Source organism: Eubalaena glacialis, chromosome 15, assembly GCF_028564815.1.
Source record: "Eubalaena glacialis isolate mEubGla1 chromosome 15, mEubGla1.1.hap2.+ XY, whole genome shotgun sequence".
In the NCBI taxonomy this organism is placed as follows: Eukaryota; Metazoa; Chordata; class Mammalia; order Artiodactyla; family Balaenidae; genus Eubalaena; species Eubalaena glacialis.
Genome location: NC_083730.1, coordinates 8208416 through 8235000, shown reverse-complemented (window position 1 = coordinate 8235000; position 26585 = coordinate 8208416). Strand labels below are relative to the sequence as shown.

The window sequence follows — 26585 nt, the reverse complement described above, 5'->3', positions numbered from 1 at the left end:
TGGCTTCTCTTGCTGCAGGGCATGTGCTCTAGGCGCGCGGGCTTCAGTAGTTGTGGCACACAGGCTCAGTAGCTGTGGCTCATGGGCTCTAGAGCGCAGGCTCAGTAGTTGTGGCACATGGGCTTAGTTGCTCTGTGGCATGTGGGATCTTCCCAGACCAGGGCTCAAACACGTGTCCCCTGCATTGGCAGGCGTGTTCTACTTTGAAGGTGATTCAAATTGTCTGTTCACCATATGTTCAATTCAGATACTTTTAAAGAATACAATTTAAAGTTTAAGTGAAGTTTAAAAATTAAGGTTTAAAATTTACTAACCTGGAATGATGACATTTGAAATTATAAAAAAAAAAAAACTAAGTAATTGCATTTGAAATTCTTTAATTTTTTAAATTTAAGTATATTCATTTTTTACCATGGCATTAATTTTAATTTCTGTTTCTAAACAAATGAAAAAGCTGTAGTTTACACATATGCCCACATCCTTTGTAATACCAATCGGTATTCTCCCTGATTGGTATTACAAAGGATGTAATATTCTACCTTAGAATTATATGTTTTGTACCATTTTACCAGGTGGTTTGTTTTGATAATGGCAGTAAAAGAGTAAAAGTTATACTCTATCAGTGATCTGTCAACCTAAAACCTCTAGAGCAAATTTTAACACAATAAGGATAACCAGTTCAATTCTTCAAAATGTGTAATTATGTTATGTATTTCATATAGCCATCTACTCATTTACTGAGTTTTTAAATGAAAAAGTAAACACATAGAAAGATGGGTAGATACATAGGTAATGAGAGCAAATGCAATTCATGAGTTAATGTTTATTATTTAATTATTTTTTAAATATAGTCTAGAAGCTAATACACGGCCTGACGCATTATTGGCTGATGTCCAAAAAAATCAATGAATGAATAAATATAACTGAAGAAAAGGCAATATAACCAACATAAAATCAAGTATAGTCTTAATTTTTTTCTATTTTGGCTATAATTTAAACACTTTCCTCTGTAGTCACTTGAGACAACATAAGTATCTTTCAAATAATTTAAAAATTACCTTAATTAACTATATTTAGAGCAAAAAGAGAACAAAATGTAATTTTAAACCCTGATTACATGCTCTTTTGCTCTAAGGGAATATAATTATCTCATTTTTAGGCTCCCCTCAAAATGGTAAGAGAAGGAAAACTCTTCTTTTGCAATTCAGTGTCTAAATATTAGTAGCTTGCATGATAAGCTAAAAAATCTTCCGACCGTAACTTGGCAAATTCACTTTAAAAAGGAAATATAATTTCTAAATAACAGAATTTAAACTTTTGCTTGACTTGTTTTGTCTTTAGGTCTTCCTACAAAAATAGGTTTGGGTTGTTTCATATGATATACACACAGCCTCCCTCAAACAATATTAAGACAGACCAAGTGTGTATCAGCTGGGAACATAAGAACGTATCAGCTCTGTTTTCCTTTGGATTGTTTGGTCTGCTCCTTTCAGAAGAATATGTTAACACTATGGGGTCATTCTTCAAAGAAAATTTCTTTCTTTGATATTTTATTTTGCTTTTTTTTTTTTTGCTATCCAGAACTACAATTTCAGTACCTGTCAGGAAGCCATCATAATGATAACTTTCAAGTCATTTTGGTCAACAAACATTTTTGGAGTGCATTGGGTGCTTTTTGGGGGTTACAGATGTTAAAACTCCTAATCCTCAAGGGGTATGAAATATTTTTACAATAAAGCCACCGGATGCATATAAAATTAGCTGTAAACCTTTTAAAATGTTTTTTTCCCACTAAACCTTCATAAACACAATGTAAGAGTATAATGAGAATGATGATGTTAATAATTTATGATCATGCTTTGAGGTAATTAAATAGCAACTAAAGTCCTATGGGTTATTTACATCTTCACCTGGTGGATTTTTCAATTCTCAATTTTTGAGGCAGGAAGGGAGGTAAGGAGAAGAACATCTTATATGTATATTTTCTCAAGGATTTAGTAAAACCAGAACTTCAGACTGCTTCAGGGAGACTCAACTGGCTTTTTCATTGAGGTGAAAAACCAAAAGAGAACATTTGGCAGTAAGAAAAAGTAAGTAGAATAGAATAATATGAAAATTTGGAAAATATGTGTAAAGATGGAGATATTTTAATTAATGTGATTATAATTTGTACTCATCACTGAGTACACAGGTGGAGGAACTGTAGATTTTGGAAGAAATTTGTACATTAGAGATCATTTATATCAATTCTTTCATTGAAACTCAATTTTATAAAGGATCAAAATGGCATTTCAAGCTAATCTGCAGCAGATCCTGGACTAAAATCAAGATCTCCTTGTAGGATTGAGTCTCTCAACTTGTTTGAGGGACAGCATTGTAGCCCTAAGGTACCAACAGTGAGATAAGCAAGAACAGCCACCATATGCATTAAATGTTGAAGAACATACAGTAGTCCAGTCAGGAGGCAGAGAGGATGGCAGATGTTCTGCTAAATCTTCCTCCTTATAAAGGACTTGACTTGAAGTTGGGAGTCCAGGGCATGTTTGAGTCCAATTCAACAGTTTTGATTGATTTACCTTAATGTGCATTTTAAGGGTGCACATATGCCATTGAGGTATGTGTCTTGGGAACCTGATTTGACAGAAAAGGAACAGCAACAAAGAAGGAGAGAGCTTTCAAAATATTTTATCCCGAGCCCTGTCCTAGCTCTGTTTCTCTATTACAAAATTTTTCGTAATGAAAGAATTGTGCGTGCTTTTCTGCTTCTTATCTTGAATGAATGCAACTGGGCTTAGTGATAATGAGCTTACCCTCCAAAATCCCATGGCTAGGTTCAGATCACAGCTCAACCACATCAATTTTAATGACCTTGGGCAAATTTATTAGCCTCCTTAGCATGGAGTTTTCTGTAAAACGGAAGCAGTGAGAGCTTTGTAGGGTGTTGTGAAGCTCGGTGAGGTCATGCACACACGGCATTTATCACCATGCCCAGCACTAGTAGATGCTCCCCGAAAGCTAGCTGTTATCATTCTCCTCATTGCTGTGGGTATTGTTTCAATGCTTTACAAACCAGAACTCTCCTAATCCTGGTCCCTTGAAAATCAGATCAGATGCCTGTGCTACACTGGAAAGAGATTAAATGTATATATAAATATATATACTGTGTGTGTGTGTTTAAACTGGAAGGGAGGCCCTTAAGTCATCAATACAGTATTGTATAAGTTTAACAGTAAAAGTGTACAGTCAGCACTCAGTATCCGTGGGTTCCACATCCGCAGATTTAACCAAATGAGCGTTGACCTGCAGATGCAGAACCGCTGATACTGAGGGCCAAGTGTACTACATCACTTTATACGAGGGGCTTGAGCATCCTCGGATTCTGCTATCCACCCCTGGAGCCAAGCCCCCACGAATACCGAGGGTAGCCCGTTATTTGCTAAGGGACAGAGACTGAGCCGGGCACATCATAAACACTACATCTTCACAAAAACCCTGTGAGGGTCCTTAGACTTTTACTTTAAATTTTAATGTGGTTTAAATTTAGTTAATTAGATTCAATTAATAAATTGATAGCATTCCTTTATTTAATTTGATGGTTTACATAAAGAAGAATCAGTGAAAAGTGTCCCTCCCATACTCATAGACCACCTGTCACGTTCAGTTCACCCCAACAAATAACACGGTTACTAGTTTCTTGTGCATTCCTCCAGAGTTTAATGTACATATAAGCAAAGATGTATATAAATTCTTCCCCACATGCTTTTTTTACAAAACTGTTAGCACACTATATACATTATATTCTCCTTGTTTTTTACTAGCTTAGCAATATGTTTTAGATACCTAACTATTTGGGTAGTAGTAGTAGTAATAATAATAGAAGTACTATTTCATATTAATAAGTTACAAACACTGTTTGAATATTTACATATATTAATCCATTTAATGATCAGACAACCCAATGAAAAAAGTACTGATATTATGCCTAACTTACAGGTATCAGAAGTTATCAGTGTTGTGAGTTTCAAATATTTTTCCTAGTTTTGAATTTGCCATTTGCTATCTTATGATTTCTTACTTACTTTTTAATTGTTCACAGGCAGATTTATCAATTTTTTGTCACTTTTTGCCTTGGATTGTAGCTTGAAACCCCCTACATTTTCTGAGTTTATATAGGAATTCTTTCCTACTTTCTTCTGGTACTTGTGTGGTTTTGTTTTTGCTTTCTCTGGAATTTATATCAGTGGAGGTGGAAACATGGATCCAAATATTTTTCCAGATGGCTGTTGTCCAAACACAGTTTATTGACTAGTCCAGCTTTCCCTCACAGACTTGAGACAACACTTTCACCACAGATTGAACTCCCATATGAACTGGGTCTGTTTCTGGACTTTCTGTACTGTTGCTTTCATCTGTTTGTCCATTTTGCTTGTAATTTTTTACTACGGATCAACGTCTGACTCACTAGAGCTTTAGAAAGAAATTCAGCCTTTTCAAAGCTGCTTAAAAAAAAAGTAAAATGCTAGCATTGTTAAGTGACAATAAAGATTAAACTGTTATCAGGAAAGAATTGTTAATTGGGTTTAACTGCTCTGCAGAAGAGCTGTGCTTTTAAGAATTTCATTACTTTCTATAATTAAACATTAAATTTTAAATAATGAATAGAAACACCAATGGGCTTTCAGGAAAGTGCTCCTGCTTTACACCATTGCTGAGAGTTTAAAATTTCTATGTACATGGAGGATAAATATTTGGTCACTAAATATACATACAAAACTGCAAAACTCACTGCAGGAGTGAAATTATACGCTGTGAAGAAGAACCAAATTGCCAGAGGTTTACAAATTCATTTGTAGCGAAATTATGTCTAAAGACCCACAGAGAATTATTTTAAAGTATCCATTTTCACTTCTTAAACTGTTTCCTTAACTTCTCACTTGGTAAATTTCTTTTGCTTGCCATTTGAAAGAAAGGCTGGAATTCTGATGCCACTCCTTCATAAAGAGCTAAGTTTGAGACGTAAGGACAAGAAAAGGAGGGCAGTGGTCTAGCGATTACATGGTAGGGGCTTTTTCTCAAGTGAAATTGCCTCCGTGGCACCATCTTTTAGGATTACTTTTCCCCTTGAAGGGAACTTTGAGACCCATACATAATGGGTGTGCCTCGTTGGAGTTTAGTTTCCTCTGAATACAGACATTCACAGGGAACTCTAGTTATTTCTTATTTATTAGAACACAGTAGAGACGAGACTGGCAGTACTGTTATTTCAAGGGGTTCTGGAAGGGAATGGTGAGGTGGGATAAAGAAAGAGAGCATGCCCTCTTAAATCCCTAGAGGAATGGAATTTGAAAAAGAGCCATTTAAGGAAAAGACTAGGATTTTTAATATTCTTATTACCTCAAAATATATTAACAACCTACCACCTGCTGGCTGTTTTGGGTGGAGGAGACTCCCAAGACTATCCTCAGGCTCAATGATTCCCTAGAAAGACTCGCAAGGTTCAGAAAAAAACTATTATGCACACAGTTCTGGTTTACTAGAGTGAAAGGTTCATGTTACAATCAGCAAAGAGAAAAGACACAAGGATGCAGACAAGGAGGGACCAGGCACGAGTCTCCAGATCCCCCTCCCGTGCAGTCACATGGGGACAGCAATGATACATGACAGTAGGCGTGAGGTGTTGTTAACGAGGGAAGCCCCCCACGAGCCTTGGTGTCTGAGGTTTTGGTTGAGGGTCAGTTAGATGGGCATGTAGTGTCCTCAGGGTCCAGGAACAACCTCAGCCACTCAGACCCTCGCCACCACCAGAGCAAAACAGGCATTCATGGTGAACCACCTTGTTAGGATAAACTTATCTGGTCAGACCGATACAGCATGGCTCAAGGCCTCAGGCACAAGAAACTCTCTTATCAGACTGAATATAACAAAGGCTCCAAGGTTGCATTCCAGAAACCCTCCAAGGGACCATCCCCAAAACAGACTTTTCTTCGGGATGTGCAGAGTTTGAGCAGCCCAGGCCTGCTGAATTAATCCTTTCCTGCCCACTGTCACATACATTACTTCATTTGATCAAAAGAAAAATAAAAACAATCTTGTGACAAAGTCTTGTCACCCCCATTTTGTACGTGAGGAGTAAATAGGTGAAATAACTTTCCATGGCCTTGCTCTTGGCCCTGTACTTCTTCCCGCTAGCATTTACCACAGTGAGTGAGTCATTTTCTGAACAATGCTTATCTTCCCCACCATGTAAAAAGCCTCAGAGGCAATGAGCCATGTATACTGTTCCCTCCTTTTCATCCCCAGGCTCAAGACAGTGCCTGGCTTATAGTACTAAACAAGTATGTGATAAATGAATATGACAGGTCATAACATGATTGTTGAAATTTGTACCCTTAGTCTTTTGACTGTACTGTTGTAGTCTATGCTGTTATAATTTCACTTATATCACAATGTCAGAAAAGAAAAAAAAAAAACCTGGAAATAAGTGTGTCAGTCCTACTTACGTCTTAGAATTTTTATGAAGCCCCAGATTATTCCTTAAAGCTGAGAGGGACATTAGAGATTCTACTCTTTAGTATCTTATTTTAGATAAGAAGAAGTATTAATTTTATGCAAATACCTTGTTAAATATAAAGAGAGATATCATTTGTAATTGTCCATACATTTCAATAAAATTCTAGTTTGGAGTCAGGACAAACATACATTGTCCATATTTTCACTTATTCTTCAAGTCAATGCAGTTGAGGGATGTGCATGTTAGAGGTGAGGGGTTAGGATATTCAAATGTAACTAGCACCTCTATCTTAGCTCTTTCCAAATTAAGGAAAGGGTTCTTCTAGAGGTTTTTTTGTCCTTTTTGTCATATTTCTTCCTTTCTAACCTTCAGTTTGTTATGTCAAAGTCTTAAGCTGCACAAATATGGCTTCTAATTTGTCCTCCTACGGGTAGCAAGCATCATCCCCCACTCCCACTTCTCAAACTACAATGTGCGTACAAATCGTATTGTCAAATGCAGGTTCTGCTTCAGCACTCTGGACAGCTCCCAGCGATGCAGGTGCTGCTGGTCTGGGGACCACACTGAGGAGGGAGGCAATAGCTATCAAAATGATTTCATCCCTCCTCTTATCGTCCTCTCTAGTACTAGCTTGCTACCACAAAACTGTTTAGACGTATAAGAAACAGATCTTGATATCTGTTCCTTACCACTCCCGAGAGAACACGTTTTAAACAATAACTGGGAAAAACCTAAACTGTTTCTTCCAACACTGCTGACAAAAGTCATAAATCTGAGCCAATTATACTGAAGAAGTTTGATTTCAGCTTGGCTTTAAGTACCTATGTTTAAAAAAGAGCCCCTTCTACCTAAAAGGTCTTTGCTTTTTATGCTGGCATGTTATAATTCCTGGTTTCTTGATCGATGGATGAAGTTTACAGTAGTTTTTATTTCAGAGGCTGGAAAGAAAACCCTTCTGTAAGCTTTCAGACTCCCTCACTGGGCAGAGTTAAGTCCCAGGAAGTGCTAAGTGTTAGACCTTTGCAAGACTGAGTATGGAATAACAATTTGTGTCTTTGTTATCTCATTTCCAAAGGCTAATAAGCAGTGTTTTTCCGATAACAATGAACAAAACTCAACCTCAAACAAGATGGGCTCACCACTCATCAATGGTTTGCCTGCTCCTGCTGTTGGAGTTCTTTACGCCTCTGAATCAACAAAGAAAGCTCATTTGTTTCACTTTGTGAAAACTCTTCGTTTTTCCCTCAGACTTTCCATTTCACGCTTTGTGAATTTTATTAAGATCTCTTTCACAGAAGCTAAATGCTGGCTCTATGGAGCCCTGAGGGATGGCAGTCACAGCCTCTATAATTTCTGAAGCCTCTTGAGACACTTCTTTTCTACTGAAACTCCTTGGAGAATCATAAGGTAGAATCTAAAATCTTTGATGCTGGAAGACAGAGGTTGGGCTCCTGAGCATTTTGTGCAAATCTTTTGGTGTTATAGCCTGAAAACAACAACACAGCAGTCCAGTTAAGGTCCAGTTTCTGACTGGGAACATCATATTGATATTCAGTGGGTCTTTCTGAAGGCCTCCAATTATTTTTAAAAGCTGGTTTAAAATATTAATTTAAAATATTTTTTATTTTAGAGTGTCTTTATTAATAAAACTTAACCATAATCCTGTTGCCTGAGAAATTGTCAGTGGCTTTAGTCCAATAAAAAACTATGTTTTAAAAGGTAATTATAGTTAAATAATTGAAAAGGAATTTGTATTCTGATTTTCTTTTCCTCTTGAATTTACATTATAGGAAATTTAGGGAGTTCCCTGGTGGCCTAGTGGTTAGAATTCCAGGCTTTCACTGCCGTGGTCCGGGTTCAATCTCTGGTCAGGGAACTGAGATCCTGCAAGCCCTGTGGCATGGCCAAAAAAATATTTTAATGTTATTATATGCTCTCAGAAATGACATAGTAACAGTTGTATAATAGTCCGTCAGATAAAAATATTATATTTGGGCTTCCCTGGTGGCGCAGTGGTTGAGAATCTGCCTGCCAATGCAAGGGACACGGGTTCGAGCCCTGGTCTGGGAAGATCCCACATGCCGCGTAGCAACTAGGCCCGTGAGCCACAATTACTGAGCCTGCGCGTCTGGAGCCTGTGCTCCGCAACAAGAGAGGCCGCGATAATGAGAGGCCCGCGCACCGCGACGAAGAGTGGCCCCCACTTGCCGCAACTAGAGAAAGCCCTCGCACAGAAACGAAGACCCAACACAGCCAAAAATAAAAATAAATAAATAAATGATTTAAAATATATACATATATTATATTTAAGCCAACCATTTCTCTATGGTGGATATTGAGATTAGTACCATACTTTCTCTATGATGAAAATAATGATAACTGACATTTTTGAGCACTTAATATCTGCTAAGTAACACTATAAATATTGTATCACGTCTCTTCACTGTCGTAAGGCTCTGATGAGATGGGTATTGTTATTTTTCCTGTTAGAGGTGTGCGAAGGCGGTACAGGCAAGTTAGTCAGCTTGCTTAATTTAAGGTCACACTGCTGGTAAGTGGCAGGGCCAAGTTCAGACAAATATTCTCACATCCAAACGGAGTCTCCTCTCTGCCATGTTATTTCTTAGGCTATGCTGAGATTTACGTAAGGATTCCTCAGTTTAAGTAAAAGCTTCAAACTATGTATGCAAATCCTTAAACTAAAAAAATCTTCTCCTTGGTTCCTACTACATGAGTATAAAATTGCAGATTTTTTCTTAAGTTCTTAACATTTCAAGAGCTATCAAGTCATAGGAGACAGTGCTATGATATCAGAGTGAAGGTTCTTAAAGAAAACAACTATTTGCTTTTATTCTTTAAATATTGATAAGACATGCACTGTAATAACTGACATCACCTTTGTCTGTTCCTTTACACTGTTGTGAACACTTCATCTTTAAAAATCCAAATGTGCATGGATTTTCACCCTTAGTTTCATTCTCATGCACCATTTAAAGATGCGTTGGTTGGTTGGGTCGTTGGTTGGTTGGTCAAGGATGAATCTGCTTCACTCACTCCTGTGAAGATCAAGGTGGAGGGGATGACAGGGCGAGGGCATCTTTTACATGGAGAACTGTTACGCACTTGAACACATGAAGACCCATCTCTTTCCCTATCTCTATTCTCACAGAATGTGTGACACAGGAGAAGGACTATTCACTTTTCAAACAAGGGAAGGAGAAATGATCTATCAGAAGGTCCATTCTGCGACACTGGCCATAGCTGAGCAACATGAAAGATTAATGCTAGAAATGGAGCAGAAAGCCCGGGTAAGGCTCCTTCCTTGGTAACCTAACAGCTTGGAAATGAATGTCACTGAGGTCTGATGCACATCGCGTATATGTGGGTCCTTTCATGACAGCGCCCCAGCGTCCAACCCCATCCCGGCCCCGAGAGCTTGTCCCAGTTACTGAGCCTCATCTTTCTAATATCCTCTTCAGCATATGACAAAAGAAGCTATTTGTGGCCGCTACAGGGAGCCATGCACTTCGTGTATGTACCTATGACCTGTTACCACAGTTACCCAGAGAGGAGCAGAGTGCACAGAGAGTGAAACAAGAAGCAGTGCTCTCTGCATCTCTCCACATGTAGTTGGACAATCAGAGATGCAAATGTGGACCCAAAATAATGAGGAAAATAGGTTTCTACCAGAAAGGATTACACTTTTCTTTTTGTCTTTGTATGTATCCTAGATTCTCTGAAACTTTCATCTCTTTCTGTCCGTGTTTCAGAGCCGATACTAAAATGTTTGCAAAAGGAGCTTATACTGTTTACCAGCTATCTGTTATCCTGTCCTGGAACTATGCTATAGTTTCAGGGTCAAGCTAAGAAATAATTTAATAAAGAATCTGAAATAGCAAATTTTACAAGTAGCTACAAAAAATTATAAGCTTTACTACTAACTTCTTTGAAAAGCAAACAATGGAATTATTATCGGCTATAATTTTAAGAGGTCAATATTCTCTTTCTTCAGAATTTATAGGGATGCATTAGATTCCATCTATGAGAGGACAAGTGGAGCTTTGGGAAATAGGTGGGTCACTACCCAGAAAAACTTTCATAATTCTATTCCATTTTAAGACTATGGGGCTTTATATCTAGTATTATTTTAGTTTTGACTTTTAAAATTCTCAAATACATAATATTTTGAAGTATAAAATTATCTTTTAAATGTAAGAAGACAAAATAGTCTAGCAAATGATTTTACATTATTTTTAATACATTTCAAATTTTGTCAATACTACATGCACATTTTTCTCTATCTAGGGTATGGTTTAAAGAGCCTTCCTAATACTTAAGGGCAGCAAGTGCAAATCAGTCTTACATTTGGCCTTCAATGGGGGTGAAAGAGTAACTTGAACATTAATAGGATTATTGACATGAGACTATGGGATTAATTGATGAAGCATCAATAGGAGGTTGGTATGATTTAGTCTTCTAGAAAGATTTGGGTTAAATTTAAATTATTGTAACAATTATCTAATTAACATGACATTTTTCTAGTGGCTTAAATCAGGTGAAAAAAATGTAACTACCAAACTTCAAATTATTTCAGAATCTTGAACATTCATTATCAACCCATATTTACAATCTGCTGATGTTAATTTTCAGCCAAAATGAACAACTGTGATGTCACTTGCTATTAGTCAACAGCTGTAGTTCTTTACTTCTAGTTGTTCTGAATGGGCAAAATGCTCATAAGTGAGTCATTTAAATTGTATTTCATAAAGGAAATTCCAAGAGCTCTTTCATGCAACTGTAATTGTCTGCCATAAGGAGAGCACTCAGTGTACTGGGTTCCCATCCCCGTTTTACCACTCACTGTCTGTATAATCTTGAGCAAGTTATTTAACTTCTAAATGTCTCATTTTCCTGTATCTGTAAAATGGGGATACAATAGTTCTACTTATTTGGCTGTAATGAGGTATCTGTGCATTAACATATATAAAGTGCTAAGAACAGACCTGGCACTCAGAAAGTACTATGAAAGGTTCATTATTATGATGGTGATGTTGAATAATTATAAGACTTGCAATGTTTGTGAAGACACTAAATTTTTATTCCCAACTATAGCTACGTAATGTCTTCCAATCCTTTACAAGTATGTCTAACAATCTTGTGCCAAAACATTTGCAAAACAAAATTTAATTTACATTTGCTTTGATGCGGTTGTATGTTTATCTTATCCTGTGCCACTGAGAAGCAAGTCCAGGGGAGTGGAGTGAAGCAATTGCTGTGAAGGAGTTAGAGATGGTAGGTCCACCTACTAAGATCTCAGGCAGTGGAAAGCCAGGATTTGGGTACACCGTGGATCTGGGTGCTCGGAGATGGAAGGGAAAGGGGGCAGGTGTTTAAATAGCAGGCTCAGTATGGCTTAACAAAGAAACCAAATGTTTCTGAAAATCACAAAATCAGAGACTCCATCAACTTGGTGCATACATATAAATGGAGTCTTTGGTTTAATTTCAACAGTGATTGCAAAGCTATGCTTTTCTCTAAAGGATAATATTGATACTAATTAAATTACTCCATAGGTAGTCCATTCTTTAGAATAAGTTGAACTAATGATGCTTTTCCAAGGGCATGCTACCACAACTTGAGAACTGCCCCAATTCCCCAAATTCTAGGGCTGTAAGCAAAGATTTCCAGGTCTCCCAGATACCTTTTCTTTTTCTTTTAAGAGACCTGCTCTACATGCACAAATCTCTTTTTAAAAAAGAAATTCCAACAAGTATGGAACAGAACTTAAATACCCTCTATCTAACTCTTAATTGATTTATACAAAATAAAACAAAGGTTTGTGCCATAAACTAGGCAATAGTGTAACTTGCGAGTTGGAAAAGTACCGGAAAACCTACCTAAGATATAAAAATGTTGCATTTTGTTTATTATGTATTCACTACAAAATAAGAAGATAACACTGCTCATTGGCTTTCCAGTTTTAAAACCAAGCCGTGGAAGATAAATATTGATCAGATAGAAAATGTTTATACATTTTTAATGTTATTAAAAAGATTTTACAAGATTACCAAGAAGCTATACAAGCAATGAATTCCCCAAACATCGTTGTTCAGGAAACTGAAGTATTTACTTTCATCCTTTAAAAAAGAGATGATTTCAGAGTGTTACTGGCTTTATAGATAAACTTGAATGAGAAATAATGTCTCAACAACCGTTTCTTAACTATAAGAAAGAATTCAATATATCTTTTAGCATCATATGCCTGTAAAACTTTGTTTTGCCCCATTTATCACCATCCTTCCTAGGGAACACATGAATAAACATATTTTGATATATCTCTATAATCTGAGTTAGGCAATGTTTCTATTCTTGCTTGAGGACTCTGATATCTAGAAAAGCATTGTGCATAAAACAGTTCATTTGCACTGTGGAGAAGTGCATAAAAAGAATCACTAAATCAGTAAGGCGGGCTTCCCTGGTGGCGCAGTGGTTGAGAATCTGCCTGCCAATGCAGGGGACACGGGTTCGAGCCCTGGTCTGGGAGGATCCCACATGCCGCGGAGCAACTAGGCCCGTGCGCCACAACTGCTGAGCCTGCGCGTCTGGAGCCTGTGCTCCGCAACAAGAGAGGCCGCGACAGTGAGAGGCCCGCGCACCGCGATGAAGAGTGGCCCCCGCTCGCCGCAACTAGAGAAAGCCCTCGCACCGAAACGAAGACCCAATACAGCCAAAAATTTTTTTAAATTAATTAATTAATTTAAAAAAAAATCGGTAAGGCTGTTAGAGGTGTGTACTTACATTTCCTTCACTAAGAAAGATAATGAAAGAATGAATGAATATTAACTGACTCCGTTAAGAAGTTGTAAAGGAGAAGTTGGCCATTTATTAACTCCATTCACAGGTTTGTAAATAATACATTTATTACTCCGTGCTCAAAACGCTGCGGGGTGGTAGGGAAAACAAGAAAAGGACAACAATGTTCCTTCTCTCAAGTGGCCCAGAATTTTGTGGGATCAAAATTTTGTAATTTTGAGTAAGCTTATCTTTTTCCTTTTACTCCTTGAAATCTCAAGTATTCCATGCTTTATTAATGTAACTAATTAAATCAGATGGTTAAGAAATGCCATTACAAAATTTTGATTCAACTATACAAAAAACACCAGTTGGTCGTGTTTATGTTGTCATGACAGTAGAGCCTGATTGATTTCTTGGATAATCAACTTATTGGAAGGTCCTCAGTCAAAGCTCCATGGAGAATGATTTCTTCAGTACAAGAAGACACTCTTCCTTTTTCCATTCAGATGTAAAGCTGCAGCTTCTCACTCTTAAGTCCAGATAAGAAAGGGAAAATGATCATGATAGTAAAACAGAGAGTGATCTTAAGTAGTCCTATATTTTCTTTACTTACTAACTCAAAACTAGCCTTATTTTAAAAGAGAATTTTGTGAGGGGGTACGTGGGAGAATTAAGCCATGATAATAAATTTTAAACTGGAACTCTGAGATTACTAAGATTCAAATATTTGAGGAAATTATTAAAGCTAGATAGTTAAACAAATGGCATCTCTAGACTTTGTTTCCATTTCATAGAGCTCATGTTCTTAGAACCCTCCAAGTTCTTGGAACTCTATTGCCAAAAGCATGTATAGGTGCTCTGCCTTGCACGTGCAACATTATCGAGGAAAGTTTTCATTGTCTTGGTGAACAGCCATTCATCAGAAAGCACACTGCAAATGTACCGGCATGGCTTAGCCCCCTGAGGGTGAGTGTAGGCTGACTTCATCTTCAACAAGACCTGAAATAATTTAATTTTGGATTTCCGTGGATCTCTACACACATATACACACAACACAAACACACACACAAAAACAAACACAAATAATACAAACAAAACTCCTTTTTTAATTTGCTTTTTACGTTTTTAAGCTTTACAAGTATTATGAAATGTCCACAGGGAAGGAGCAGCTGAGACGACATAAATGTAATTTTTAAAACACAGATTTTTCCTGATATCTTATCAAAAATAAGTAAAGGAAGTGTGGGGGGGTCGTTAGTAACTTTGTAACATTGTAAGTGATTTAAAAGGGAACAGTCTCCCATAACAAGAATTACAGTGTGTCCTTTAAAAGCATAGTGTCTGGAATGCTCCTGTTTCCAGTAATTCTTGCCTCCTGGTCACCAGAAAAGCTCTGTACACAATTTATGGACAAATAGCATCAGTGTTATTGAAATACCTGCAAGATAGCAAACCCACTTCTAATGCCTAAAAAACAACACTGGCAAGACTTGTTGAAGGCACTGCTGTCCAAAGCTGTCAGTTCTTTGGTTTCCCTAAGCTCTAGTGGTTGGAGAAAAACAAATAGCAGAGTCTCACATAGAACTTCTTCCCTAGAAAACAAATTGTCTTCTTTCTCTAAGATTTGTCATTTTACTTGCCCTTGTTACTAGAAATATAAGACACAAAAGTAAACTCGCACATTTAACAAACTAAAAAATTTTTACTGTTCCCAAAACAATAAACCTTTTGAACAGTAGTCATTTAAAAACAAATGATCTTTTTTCCTTTTATAACGTAAGATGAAAAGAAATTTCTGGTGAGGAAGCAGCATTGTTTGACTCTACCTACTGCCCTGTAGGCATGGAGGTGGGTCTAATGCCGCCCTGTCTCTGGGGAGGGCAGAGTGGAGAGGAGAAGAGGAGAGGGGGAGAGAGAACAAAGCTGGCTTTATGTACAACTAGCTTAGACTGTGACTCGAAATTAGTGTATTTGCCCTTCTAGATTTATACTTGATCATAAATCTTACCCGAGTATTGACTGCTACCAGCCTATGAAATAATTTTTTGTCTAAATAGTTGCATGAACGAGGAAATGCTATTCCATTGCATCAATTCCAAGATGCACATCTTTTTCACAGTTGAACATCTCTCTAGTCAGATGGGAGTTACAGTTTAATTAGCATCACTGTTCTTTTGTAGTGCTACATAAAATCACGTTGGCTTTCTAATGATGGCATCTTAGAGTGTATAAAATACCGTAATACTTGTTGTAAGCATTCTGAAGACACTAAACTGTTACTCCCAACTGTAGCTAAATTATATCTTTCAATTCCTTTCAAGTATAGCTAACAAGGCCATGAGCACTATGTGCTCAATTATGAATTTTGAAGGAATAAGAAAGCTTCCAGAATGGGATGTATCCTAGGTAGTTTGGCTTCCTTTTGAGTGACAGCATTCTTCATACCCACATTCTACAGGAATCTCTATCAGCTATGGGGGAAAAACAAACAAACAAAAAGAACTAGTTTTCCCATACTGAAAAGGTGAAGAATTTGGAAACATAATAATCTCATGAGCCACACACAGGAAAATGTTAACATTTTTTGCAGTCTCTCTTCTAGGTATGTTCATAGAAGTTTACAAAATTCTAGGAGAAGTTTAAATGTGTGATTTGTGATTGTAAGTGGTATGTTATATCCAATATATAGGAATATCTGTTAATGAATTCATTCTTCAAAGTTCTATTCTTGATTCTATTGCTCAATATTATCAATTATTAACCAAAAGACAAGAGCCTTTATTATTACTGACAATGACCAGTTCCCTGCTGGGAAATGCCATTAGCATTTTTGTGAAATTTTCTTTTACTGATTGACAGACACTGATTAAACTAACACAAGCTCACTCAATTAGAACAAATTATTATAGTTGATAACTAAAGTGGCCCTGTGTTCCTAATGTTTCAGAACACTAAAGGAAATTTCATCTCTAAACAAACACACAAAAACAAAGAAAATATACATTTCTGTCTGCAATAAATACACAAATGAGATGGAAATGACGAGAAGGCAATGTGTAATTTTTCTAATACGTGGTGCTGAGACACAGTGTAATAGTAAATATTTTATTTAGATCATGTTTTTTTCCCTTAAAATTTGTTGTGGATACTCTAGATGTCACTTCAAAAAAAGCATTATATCAATATATAATATTGATATATAATATTTAATCAACTTGATTAGAATTGATAATGTATAAGGAAAATGAGTGTCTAACATTAAAAATTTCAACTTCTATGTTTAAAAAATACAATTTTGTTTCTTTTATTTGTACTGCTAGAATGGAACAACAGTAAGGAAATTACAAACATTTTTTATTTTTAAACTATGGTAATCTTATTTATTGAGGGTCATACAATCTGCTCTTGGCAATTACAAGAATAATTTCCTTAAGAAAAACCAAAACAGATGTCAAAAGTCAATCAAGATGACTCAGCATAAAAACATATATGACATATACACATACAACCCAAAGAATCAGACTGACTCCTCTTTGGGATAGTGCTGTAAAATAGGGAAACAAGTAGGCCAATAGTGGTCAAACTAAAATCTAAGAAATTGATGTAAGAATTGCATGGGAAGATAATTAAGGCTGCTTTCAAAGAATGAGAACATAGTTCGCATTCTGGGATGTATTCAGTGAATGCATACACATTACGTGGAAGCAGCATGGCATGGTGGGTAACCAGGTAGACTCTAGGGAAAGACGAGCAGAGCTGTGTGACCTGCTGCAAGTCGCTTACCTCCTCTGTGCCTTAGCTACCTCTTCTTAAAAGAGGAAGAAGGATCAATAATATCTACTTCAGAGTGTTAGAATGCCACCTGGTCTTTAGTAAAAGCTCAATAATTATTAACTAATTCATAAAATGGCAAAAGAAAAACCTTTAATTTTAAATGGGTAAAATTGTATAACCACCACTAAAGTTCATCCCAGATTTTATTATATGCAGATATTGGAAATTAATTACATAAACCTTATTATAGCCTCTAGATATTTATATATTTCAAAATCAAATGACGGCAAAAATTTTATTTAAAACACCTATGAAATTTAATGCTTTAATATGTATTCATCATGTTCCTTATATTCAAAGGGTGTCTCTATAAATGTATCTGCTTACAAATGATAGATGAATGATTGATAGATAGAGAATATATATTCTTAAAAGCATTACTGAGTACAGGTAAGAATATACCTGTACTTAATACTCAAAGTATTTATGTAGATGTTTGTAATAATTTCTGATGTTATTCCAAAATCCAGCTTTTTTTCACACTCTATGAAAGTATTTGGGTCAATACATGGTTTAAAATATATAATAATGACATCCGTTTTGTTTCAAGTCAATGAAAATAATATTCTACAAAGTCCAATTTTAAATGTCACCTAGCAACTTCCACTACATGACTATATGAACTACATTTTATTTGTTAGTCTGGTACAAACTCAGCAAGGTATCTTCTTTTTTTTTTTTTTTTCCATTTATCTTGAATAAAATGGAAGATTAAGCGTAAGGTGTCCCCTATTGAAAATTAAGTCAAGTCTGTGAGAAGCCAATTGTCCATAAACCTTCCAACTTCAGAGGACTGTTTGAACAAATCCAAACAGTGCCCATCCAAGCCTGGCTGGCTCACGCTCTCCTGCGCTTCTGTTTCCATACAGTTTTCAAGTTTCATGAGCTGTTTTCCAAGAACAAATAAAACTAAATGCTCTCGACCAGAAGTGCACTGGTGTTGAGCATTTCCTTATTAAGCAGCACTGTTTCTTCTTACACCGACATACATGTCACATTAACATATTTCCCTACCACCTGCATTTTTGCAGTGCTTCTTACCTACAGTGTGTTTCCCGGCCCATTTTCTCTTGTCTCAGACAAACCAGGGCCCATGTTGACACACCCACCCGTATGAGACATTCTTTAACTCTCTTCATACAGAAAAGCGGTGTCTGTCTCTTCCCAGCTGATAGTACACGTATGTGCAAACATACACACACTCTGCTCACCTGTCTCCCCTCTGTCTTCCACCCCTCCCACCTGCCCATACTGACCACCTACTCCTGACTCACATTAGAGTTTTTTTTTACTTCTATTAAGCTTTTAGACTTAGATCCAAGTAGATGCCTCTGCCTCCTTTGTCATTCCTTTGATAGCTCATTTTGGACAAATCTCCACGTCTTGACCACGTGGAGACTTGGACGCCACTGGTCTAAGCCACCTCTCTGTGCAGTAGCGGCAGTAAAGGTGCAGCTGTCTTTACTGAGCACTTCAGGCATGACAGGCATTGTGCTTTTCACTCTAAAAGCATCATCTTATAAAATATTTATAACAACACTTAAGGCACATTATATTAACTTTAGAGATAAGGAAAAATTGAATCTTAACAAAAAAAGTTTAAGTATCTTTCCTGAAGTCAGAAGGCTAGGCAGCTGTGGGGTTGATATTTGACAACAGGTCGCTGACAGCAAAGCCCATGGACTTAACTCCGTGATTCTGCCACACCAATTGTGGTGTTGTTCTATCTTGAACATAGCAAAGAGGCACTCGCATTCCGGCCTTGGTCCAGTGGAATAGACCCAATTGGTGTAATTCTCACCTTACCTGCTCTTTGAATAAGGGGGTTCCAATAATTTATTTTACAGTGAGTGTGGTAAAGAGGGAAGAACATCATGGGCTCCGAGCCTCAGAAACATTACCCACTGGCTGTGGCAGCATGAACCAATTACATGAGCCCTCTGAGCCTCATTTTCCTTGTCTGTAAAGTTCAGATGGCATATGTGTTGACAATTTATGTGGATATTAAATGGGATAACCTATGAAACCAGTTTGCACAGGGCCAGGCCCGTAGAGAATGACTCATAAATGCTAATCTATAAATGCTGAATTTTTCCTCTCCCAATTATATAGATTTGTGTCTCAAGTGCTAAAATGAGTTTTTAAATTCTAGGCAATAATTAGGGAGAGACAGAGCAAAAGGAAAATTGATTTTTTTATTATTTTTTTTCAATACTTTTTTTCTTTTTTTTGGCCGCACCGCGCAGCTTGTGGGATCTTAGTTCCCCGACCAGGGATCGAACCGGGACCCTCAGCAGTGAAAGTGCGGAGTCCTAACCACTGGACCACCAGGGAATTCCCCAGAATTGATTTTTTTAAACCAGTTTTTTTTAATACATATGAATTTTATGTAGGTGAACACACATTAGCATTAAGGTTTATCACAAGGGCCGGCAGCGTCCCAGAACAGCAAAGGGAAATTGCATAAAGGCAGTAGCATAACCTGGATAACGTTTGTGGTAAAAGCGAGAAGAGGTGCTGGTAGCCTGTATGTTCACAAAAATTATATCAGCTGTCAGGCCCTTCCTGCTGCTTCTTGGTGGCAGAGGTTCTATCAAAGTACGAGGCTGTGTTGTCACATGTTGTCATAGGTGGGGAGGAAGCTCATCTTCCCAGGAGAGATCAGCATTGGAGTCTAAAGAACAGTGGACTCAGAAGTCACGAGAACTGTTTTCTATTGGAGGTTCTGGAGGTAGGATTTTTACCTTGAGCAAATCCTTGAATTTTTTTTGGATTTTGATTTTCCATCCGTAAGATGAAAACGGCTGGATTCTCTAAGAAAGAGTCTAACCTCGAATTACATGGCCTGTGTACACAGTGAGCTTGGGCTTCCTCACACCATGGCAGCCTCAGAGCAGTGAGACTCACGTGGTGACCCAGAACAAGGGAGAGAAGGAGAAACTGCCATAAAGGTCTCAAAGGGCATGGCCGAAACAAACAAAATGTCGCATCTACCAGATGTTATTAATCAGAGCAGTCACCAACCAGTCCAGAAGCCCAGATTGAAAGGTCTGGAACCTAGATGCCCTATTTCTGAATGCAGGCTTTCCAAGAATTTGCAGCCATCTTCAATCCTCCACAAAAAATAATGCAATATCTAATATCACTTATGATGAAACTTCATTTGAAAGACCTTAAACAGAATCTCTTGATGCTCAGAAAAAGCACAGGACAGCGTAGAAGCATGATTCTAGTCTCATGCTTCCACTTCCTTAGAAAAGTCAGGTCATACCTCAAAGCCTCAGCCTCCTCTCATTTTAAAGAGGAATATTTCACCCCTTTCCTATCTCCCAAAAATTTTATGAGGATTTGACTAGATAAAATAAATGATCTCTGGGCCAAATGCCAGGATAAATGACTGAGAGAAGATAAAGGTGTAGAATATTTGAATTTGGCTGAAAATAGGGAAGTGACATTATTATCTATATGTTGTAAATGCCTAGGAATTTCTAGTAGACCAAGTGCAGATGAAACAAAGGAGAGATGAATGGATGATGGACAATACCACTTCTTGGAAAAGAAGCCCAGGCGTGCTAAGAAAGAAGGGGAGATTACTAACCCATTTATGTGGAAGAGTGGAGGTGAAAAGACGGAGGTTAGGCTGAACCCTGGGATGGGGAGAACTTTTGTAAGTGGAGTTTTAAAATATAGCTAAAGAATGGGAAAATAAGTTAAAGAACCATAAAACAGTCAGGAAGCTTTGTGTGTCAAATAAAATACCGTTTTCATGTGTACTATTTCATTAAGTACTATTTTATAAGAGTACTTAAATATACAAGAGGAAATGGCAGAAACATGTTAATTAGTAATTTGAAATTAACGCTTTCCCTCATATTTGATAAAGTAGATTTACAGTTTTTTTTGAATATATGGAGAAGGAAATTGAGTGAATAGTGTGTGTAGAGAGAGAAAGACTCTACATTCATTGTGCATCTTTTCAAGTACCTATGAAACATTTACAGAAATTGTCATATATTAGATAAAAATAAAAAATAAACTTCAATATATAGAAACTACTCAGGCCATATTATCTGACCACAGTGCATTATTAAATGAAAATTAATAAAATATGCACAAAAAAGCAATATCTCAACAAAATGTACACAAGCAATCTCCCATATAAAATAGGAAATAATACCACAATTATATAATTTAGAAAAGAATGATTTTTATTCTACTTACAAGCCATTGTGATGTGGACAAAGTGGCATTTGGAAGGAAATGCTTTCATTAATAAACAAATAAAAATGGAAATGGAAATATTCAACTTGAAAAGATTGAAAAGACCAAGAAAACAAGACAGACAGAAGGTGGAAATTAATTAGGATAAAAGCAAAGTATAAGAAAATATAAGAAAAACTGAAAAATATAAATTCTTTAAATAAATTTTAAAACCCAAGTATATAAGTTGGAGACATGAAAGGACTTACAAAAACAGGCAAAATTCCTTTTAAGCTCCAAGAGAATTTGATGCTTTTTTTAATAAAAATGTAAATGTCAAATAATATTAGGAGAATTGAGACTCTTTGGGAAACCATGATCATAATTCTACTTGTACATACTAAACTAATTCCCTTGGATGGAATACTGACTTAAATGTTTTTTTCTACAGTTTCTCAAAATTCTTTAATATTGGGATCTATTCATTTTAGTATCAAAAGAGCAGAAGCAACTTGAAAGCCTTTCAATGTGGATGGATATATTGAATAAATTGGGGTATGAGATCGTCCTTTGTATTTGTCAGGGTGCATGTAAGTAAATAGGGCCTATGCTAGGTAGTTCAGTAGAGGGAATTTTAATAAGATAGTTTAGACTAAAGATGTAGGAAGAGCAGGGACAATCCAGAGACTAGCGAACGCAGGAAAGATATACCACCCCCAGCTCCCTTGCCTGCCGCAGTGTCACGGAAGCCAGGAGAAGACACAAGACTCCCGGATCAGAGACAAAGGACTTTATTACTCACGGCACAGCCGGCAGCATGAATTCCAGGTTCCCATCAGTTCTCCTGTTCCCCAAGTCCCACGGAGCCACGTGGAGCAGCCCAGGTGGCTGCTGCATATTGTCACAGCTGAGGAACCTGAGTTTAGGTGGTGTTGAACCCAAGTTCATGTGCCCGATGCACAGTGAGGCCAGACGAATGGATACGTCGGAGATTGGAGCAGAGAAAGATGTATTGCAATGCCGTCCAAGGAGAGCAGGGCAGCTTATGCTCAGAAAGCCCCAGTGCCCCGATGGTTTTTTGAGAAGAGTTTTTACAGGCACAGTTTTGAGGGGAGGGCTGCAGGGTGTGTGACCTTCCTCTGGTTGGTTGGTGGTGAGATAACAGGATGACGTTCCAGGAATCAGCCTCTGGTTCCAACCAGTCTGGAGTCCATGTGCTTATTCTTAGCCTGAAGTTACCATCCTCCACCTGGGAGGGGCCTTCTTTCCTGTAGAAGCACTCAAAGGTATGTGTCAGATTGTCAAGTATATCACTTGAGGAGGAACCAGGACCCTACCCCATGGCTGCACTATTGTTTCTGGACTACCTTTACTTTGTTTCTGCCTTCCCTCACTCGCCTAATTAGTAACCGTTTGAATCTGCCCTTTGGAACCCAGGGAAGGTCTAGGAGACTGAAAGTCTTTTTCCTACAAACAAGACACGGAAAGGCTTTGGTACCCAGGAGGGCCCCACAGGGTCCTGCCTGGTTTCATAGGAACTCCTAATCTTATAAGGTGGCTGCTAGCAAACCTGCCCAGCCTTCGCCCTGGAAGAAGACAGTATCTGCGTTTTCCTGGTCAGGAAACAAATATGTCCTCCACCCTGGAGAAAGACACTCTCTTCCAGGCCTGTTTGCTGCACGAGCAAATAATAGTAAGGAACAAAAGTTGTCACAAGAAATGCAGAACCACGAGTGGCCCAGGAAGAATTCTTTCCTAACAACTACCTTGCAACCAAACGTTTTCAAAAGAGTTTTCTGAAGTTTAGGGAAGGGGAGGGAAGCGGGTTGCAGCAGGAAATGATCTCCTCTTTGAGATCGTACACTCATCTCAGATGTTGACATCTGTATATTTACATATTGCCTAAATGGGAGTGAGCCGAAGCTGCCAACCCTTGTTTATATCTTTAAGAGTCTTCTAAATATAAGGTTCTTTGCTTTGGGGTTTCCTTTCTTATCCACTGGAAGACAGCATAACTCTTATCTGTATGATGCTCAGATAAAGGTATTAACTGAATATCCATAGGGCACAGTTTGGGCCAAAATCATCCTCTTGGGCTGTGGGCTTTGTGAGATGTGTAGTTGTAGCTCTCACATAGAACAAAGATGTTTTAACTACTCTCCAGACTTGGTGAGCTGTGACTTCTACTCTTTCCAGATGCTAATAAGCAACTTTTGATTCGTTGCTCTGTATCCCAGTGAACTGACTGCTGTTTCAAAAAGAATGAAACCAAGAGAGACTTAGAGTCAAAAATGCCAAGAAATTTATGACAAGGGTCTCAAGAACTAAATTAGCTGCTTCTAGATCTAGATGATTTTTGCATCTAAGCTGAAGCATCCTTTCCAAATACTGATCTTGTGAGAAGCATATGACTGTTGCCTGCAGGAAAGAGTCCATGGTTGAATCTTGAGGGTGCTCTGGCAGTATGGGCTGCAGAATTTTGTACCATTTCTTGAGGATTTTCTCACTGACTGAGGCAACGGAAAGAATCATCAGGACAGATCCTCACTGAGAAGAAATAAAAGGACTTTGAAGACATGTATCCATCTTGTTTGATCTCTTAAAATAGAGTAATTGCTTCGAAATGATCTCACAGTATGACTTTCTCTTTTATATATGTTATATAGATGTTTATTTGCAATATAAATACAAATTGCCCTATGTGGTTTTGTTATACATACTCTTATGATCCTAAAAATCCTCCGAGTCAAAATGATGTATTGTGCTTTCAATTCAGAAATTACTACACCATTTTAAACTATGCAGTATTTTTATCTTAATGTTTTTAATTGGCATGATTGATTATAATATGGAAAGTTAAGGGTGATTTTTATATGTCATTTTGTTGAACCCTCTTACCAAGAGAAGTTTTTGAAGAGTTTAAAATTAAAATTAACAAAATTCTCTAGTAAAAAAGGCTTGAATTATTGCCACACTGTCTTTGACATTGTGCCAATCAAAAAGGCCAATTTATAATACATTGCTTAAACTTAATAACAAAATTAAAAGTTACTGGATAAATCAGATGATAGATTGCCGATTCTACAACATCTGCTAGATTGCCAATGGCACAAAATACTTGTATTATTTTGTTAGGGCAGCCATAACAAAATACCACAAACCGAATGGCTTAAACAACAGATATTTCTCACAGGTCTGGAGGTTGAGAAGTCCAAGATCAAAGTTCCAGCAGGGTTGGTTTCTCCGGAAGCCTCTATCCTTAGCTTGCAGATGGCCTCCTTGCTGTGTCCTCACATGGCCTTTTCTCCGTTACTATGCATCCCTGGTGTCTCTTCCCCTCTTTAGAAGGACATCAGTCCTATTGGACTAGGGTCCCACCCTTATGACCTCATTTAGCTGTAATTAACCTCTTTAAAGGCCTTATTTCCAAATACATTCACATGAAGGTTAGGGTTTCAACATGAATTTAGAGTGGACAAAATTTGGTCCATAACCGTACTGAAGATATAGTTTTGAATCATGAATGATGAAGGGATTCTCTAACGTCTAGGAGAAGACTTAAACATCTGAGATGAAGCAGACAAGATTTGTACCTGTGGCAAGGATCCTGAGAATATCCACATTCAAGTTCTCAAATAAAAATGTTCCACCTTTCTGCAATTAAATATTGGAGTAGAATAAAGAGAAACTAAAGAACGAATGAAGAAACAGAAGGTTAAAGGTCTCCGAGAACTTGAAAACAGTGAGGAGTGGAAAAACAATATGGGATGATTCAGATAAAAATTTTATGGAGGAAATTATTCTCAAGTGTTTTCCAGTTATTTGTTTCCAGCAAACAAAATGTGTTTACTGTGTTTCCATGATACCTAAGACTGACCATTTGGGAGGAAACATGTTTCCCAGAATTTAAAAACATAGCAGGAGAAGCACTTCTATCAAATTTTGGGAAGATGAATTTACCACTGATGCCCTATTGGGTGCTAAGTAGTAAACAAATTGATAATATATTAGAAAAAAAGAATAGACAAGTACGATTAATATGAGATTCATTTTATGGATTAATTGATGTTATTAATGGGCATTGCTGACACTAACTAAAGATTTTATGTGTTTAATTAAATTTACGCCTCACATGAGAAATTGGCTTTAAAAGTGCAACCCTTTTGTCCCGTGACAATTTCATAAAATGAGCCTTGCCTCTATTCTTACAGTAGTGGGTGTTGGGTGTTAGTGTGTACGAGGCTATTTTGTGTCTTCTTAGCATGCATAGCTCACCCACAGAGATTCTCCAATGGTTAGGTCTGGGGTAGAACTGAAAGTGTGGGCAGTTAACAAGCATCCCAAAGATTCTGAAAAGCACCGCCCTACTGTAACCCAGAAGTTTGGCTGCTCCCCGACACTCCCTATCTACCAACCACGGGATGTGGGTGTCAGTACACCTATTCCATAATAAAACGGAAAAACTTTGAAATATAGCAAATTGTGAAAATATAAAAATTGGCTGCAATGTTGCTATGTTTGGAGGCATCTTTAAAAAAATAAAAAGAACTTCAACAGGGCCAGACTTTTAAATACACCGAGTAGGACACTTTTGTGGCAAGCCATCGCAGTTCTGGAAATGCCTCGCTACTAAAAAAGTGGAATCAAATAAATATGTTCAAGCCCAATGGCTTGACCTTCTGTTAAAATTTAAAAGCCTCCTAGTTTTATATGGCTTTAAAGGGCCTGTTATGTCATACCAGGCACTCCGGACAGCGCTTTCTTCGAAGGGTAGCGCCACTGGATGCAGACATATGAGAACTGTTGGGGGTTGGGAGAGCCCCTTGGGGCAGCGTCCACCCCAGGGAACAAATGGGACTCTAAGGCTGGGTTTGACCAAAGTGATCCTTACAGCTCCCAGTTTTGCCAAGAGTCAGGTATTAAATAAAGGGGAAATGTGAGATGTTATTAATTAGAGGATTGCCCACTGTCAGAAAGTGCACGTTTGCTCAGATTACATCAGAGAAATGTGCACGAAGGCCAAACAAAACCATTTCTCGATGTTTTTTAAAAACAGTGTGAATCAGTAAAAATGAATTTCTTTCTTGAAAATGCAACGTAAAGTATTATTCTATTTGAACTAATCATGTGTCTGAGCATCACCTGATGGGATGTTGTGTGGATCTCTGTAGCTAACCTTACAGTTTATCTTTCAATTAAGAAAATATACCACACTTTTATCACAGAACTTCTCAGGGAAAACACT

The 26585-nt window shown here is 37.6% G+C and overlaps 1 protein-coding gene across 2 annotated transcripts in view; it reads left to right on the top strand.

The window, feature by feature from the left end:
* The window catches only part of DOK6 (docking protein 6), a 404328-nt gene that overhangs the window by 312226 nt on the left and 65517 nt on the right, over window positions 1-26585 (top strand). For both annotated transcript variants that reach the window (XM_061169746.1, XM_061169747.1), the window contains exon 6: window positions 9681-9819. In XM_061169746.1, the coding sequence (XP_061025729.1) occupies window positions 9681-9819 (139 nt within the window). The remainder of the gene's footprint in view (window positions 1-9680; window positions 9820-26585) is intronic.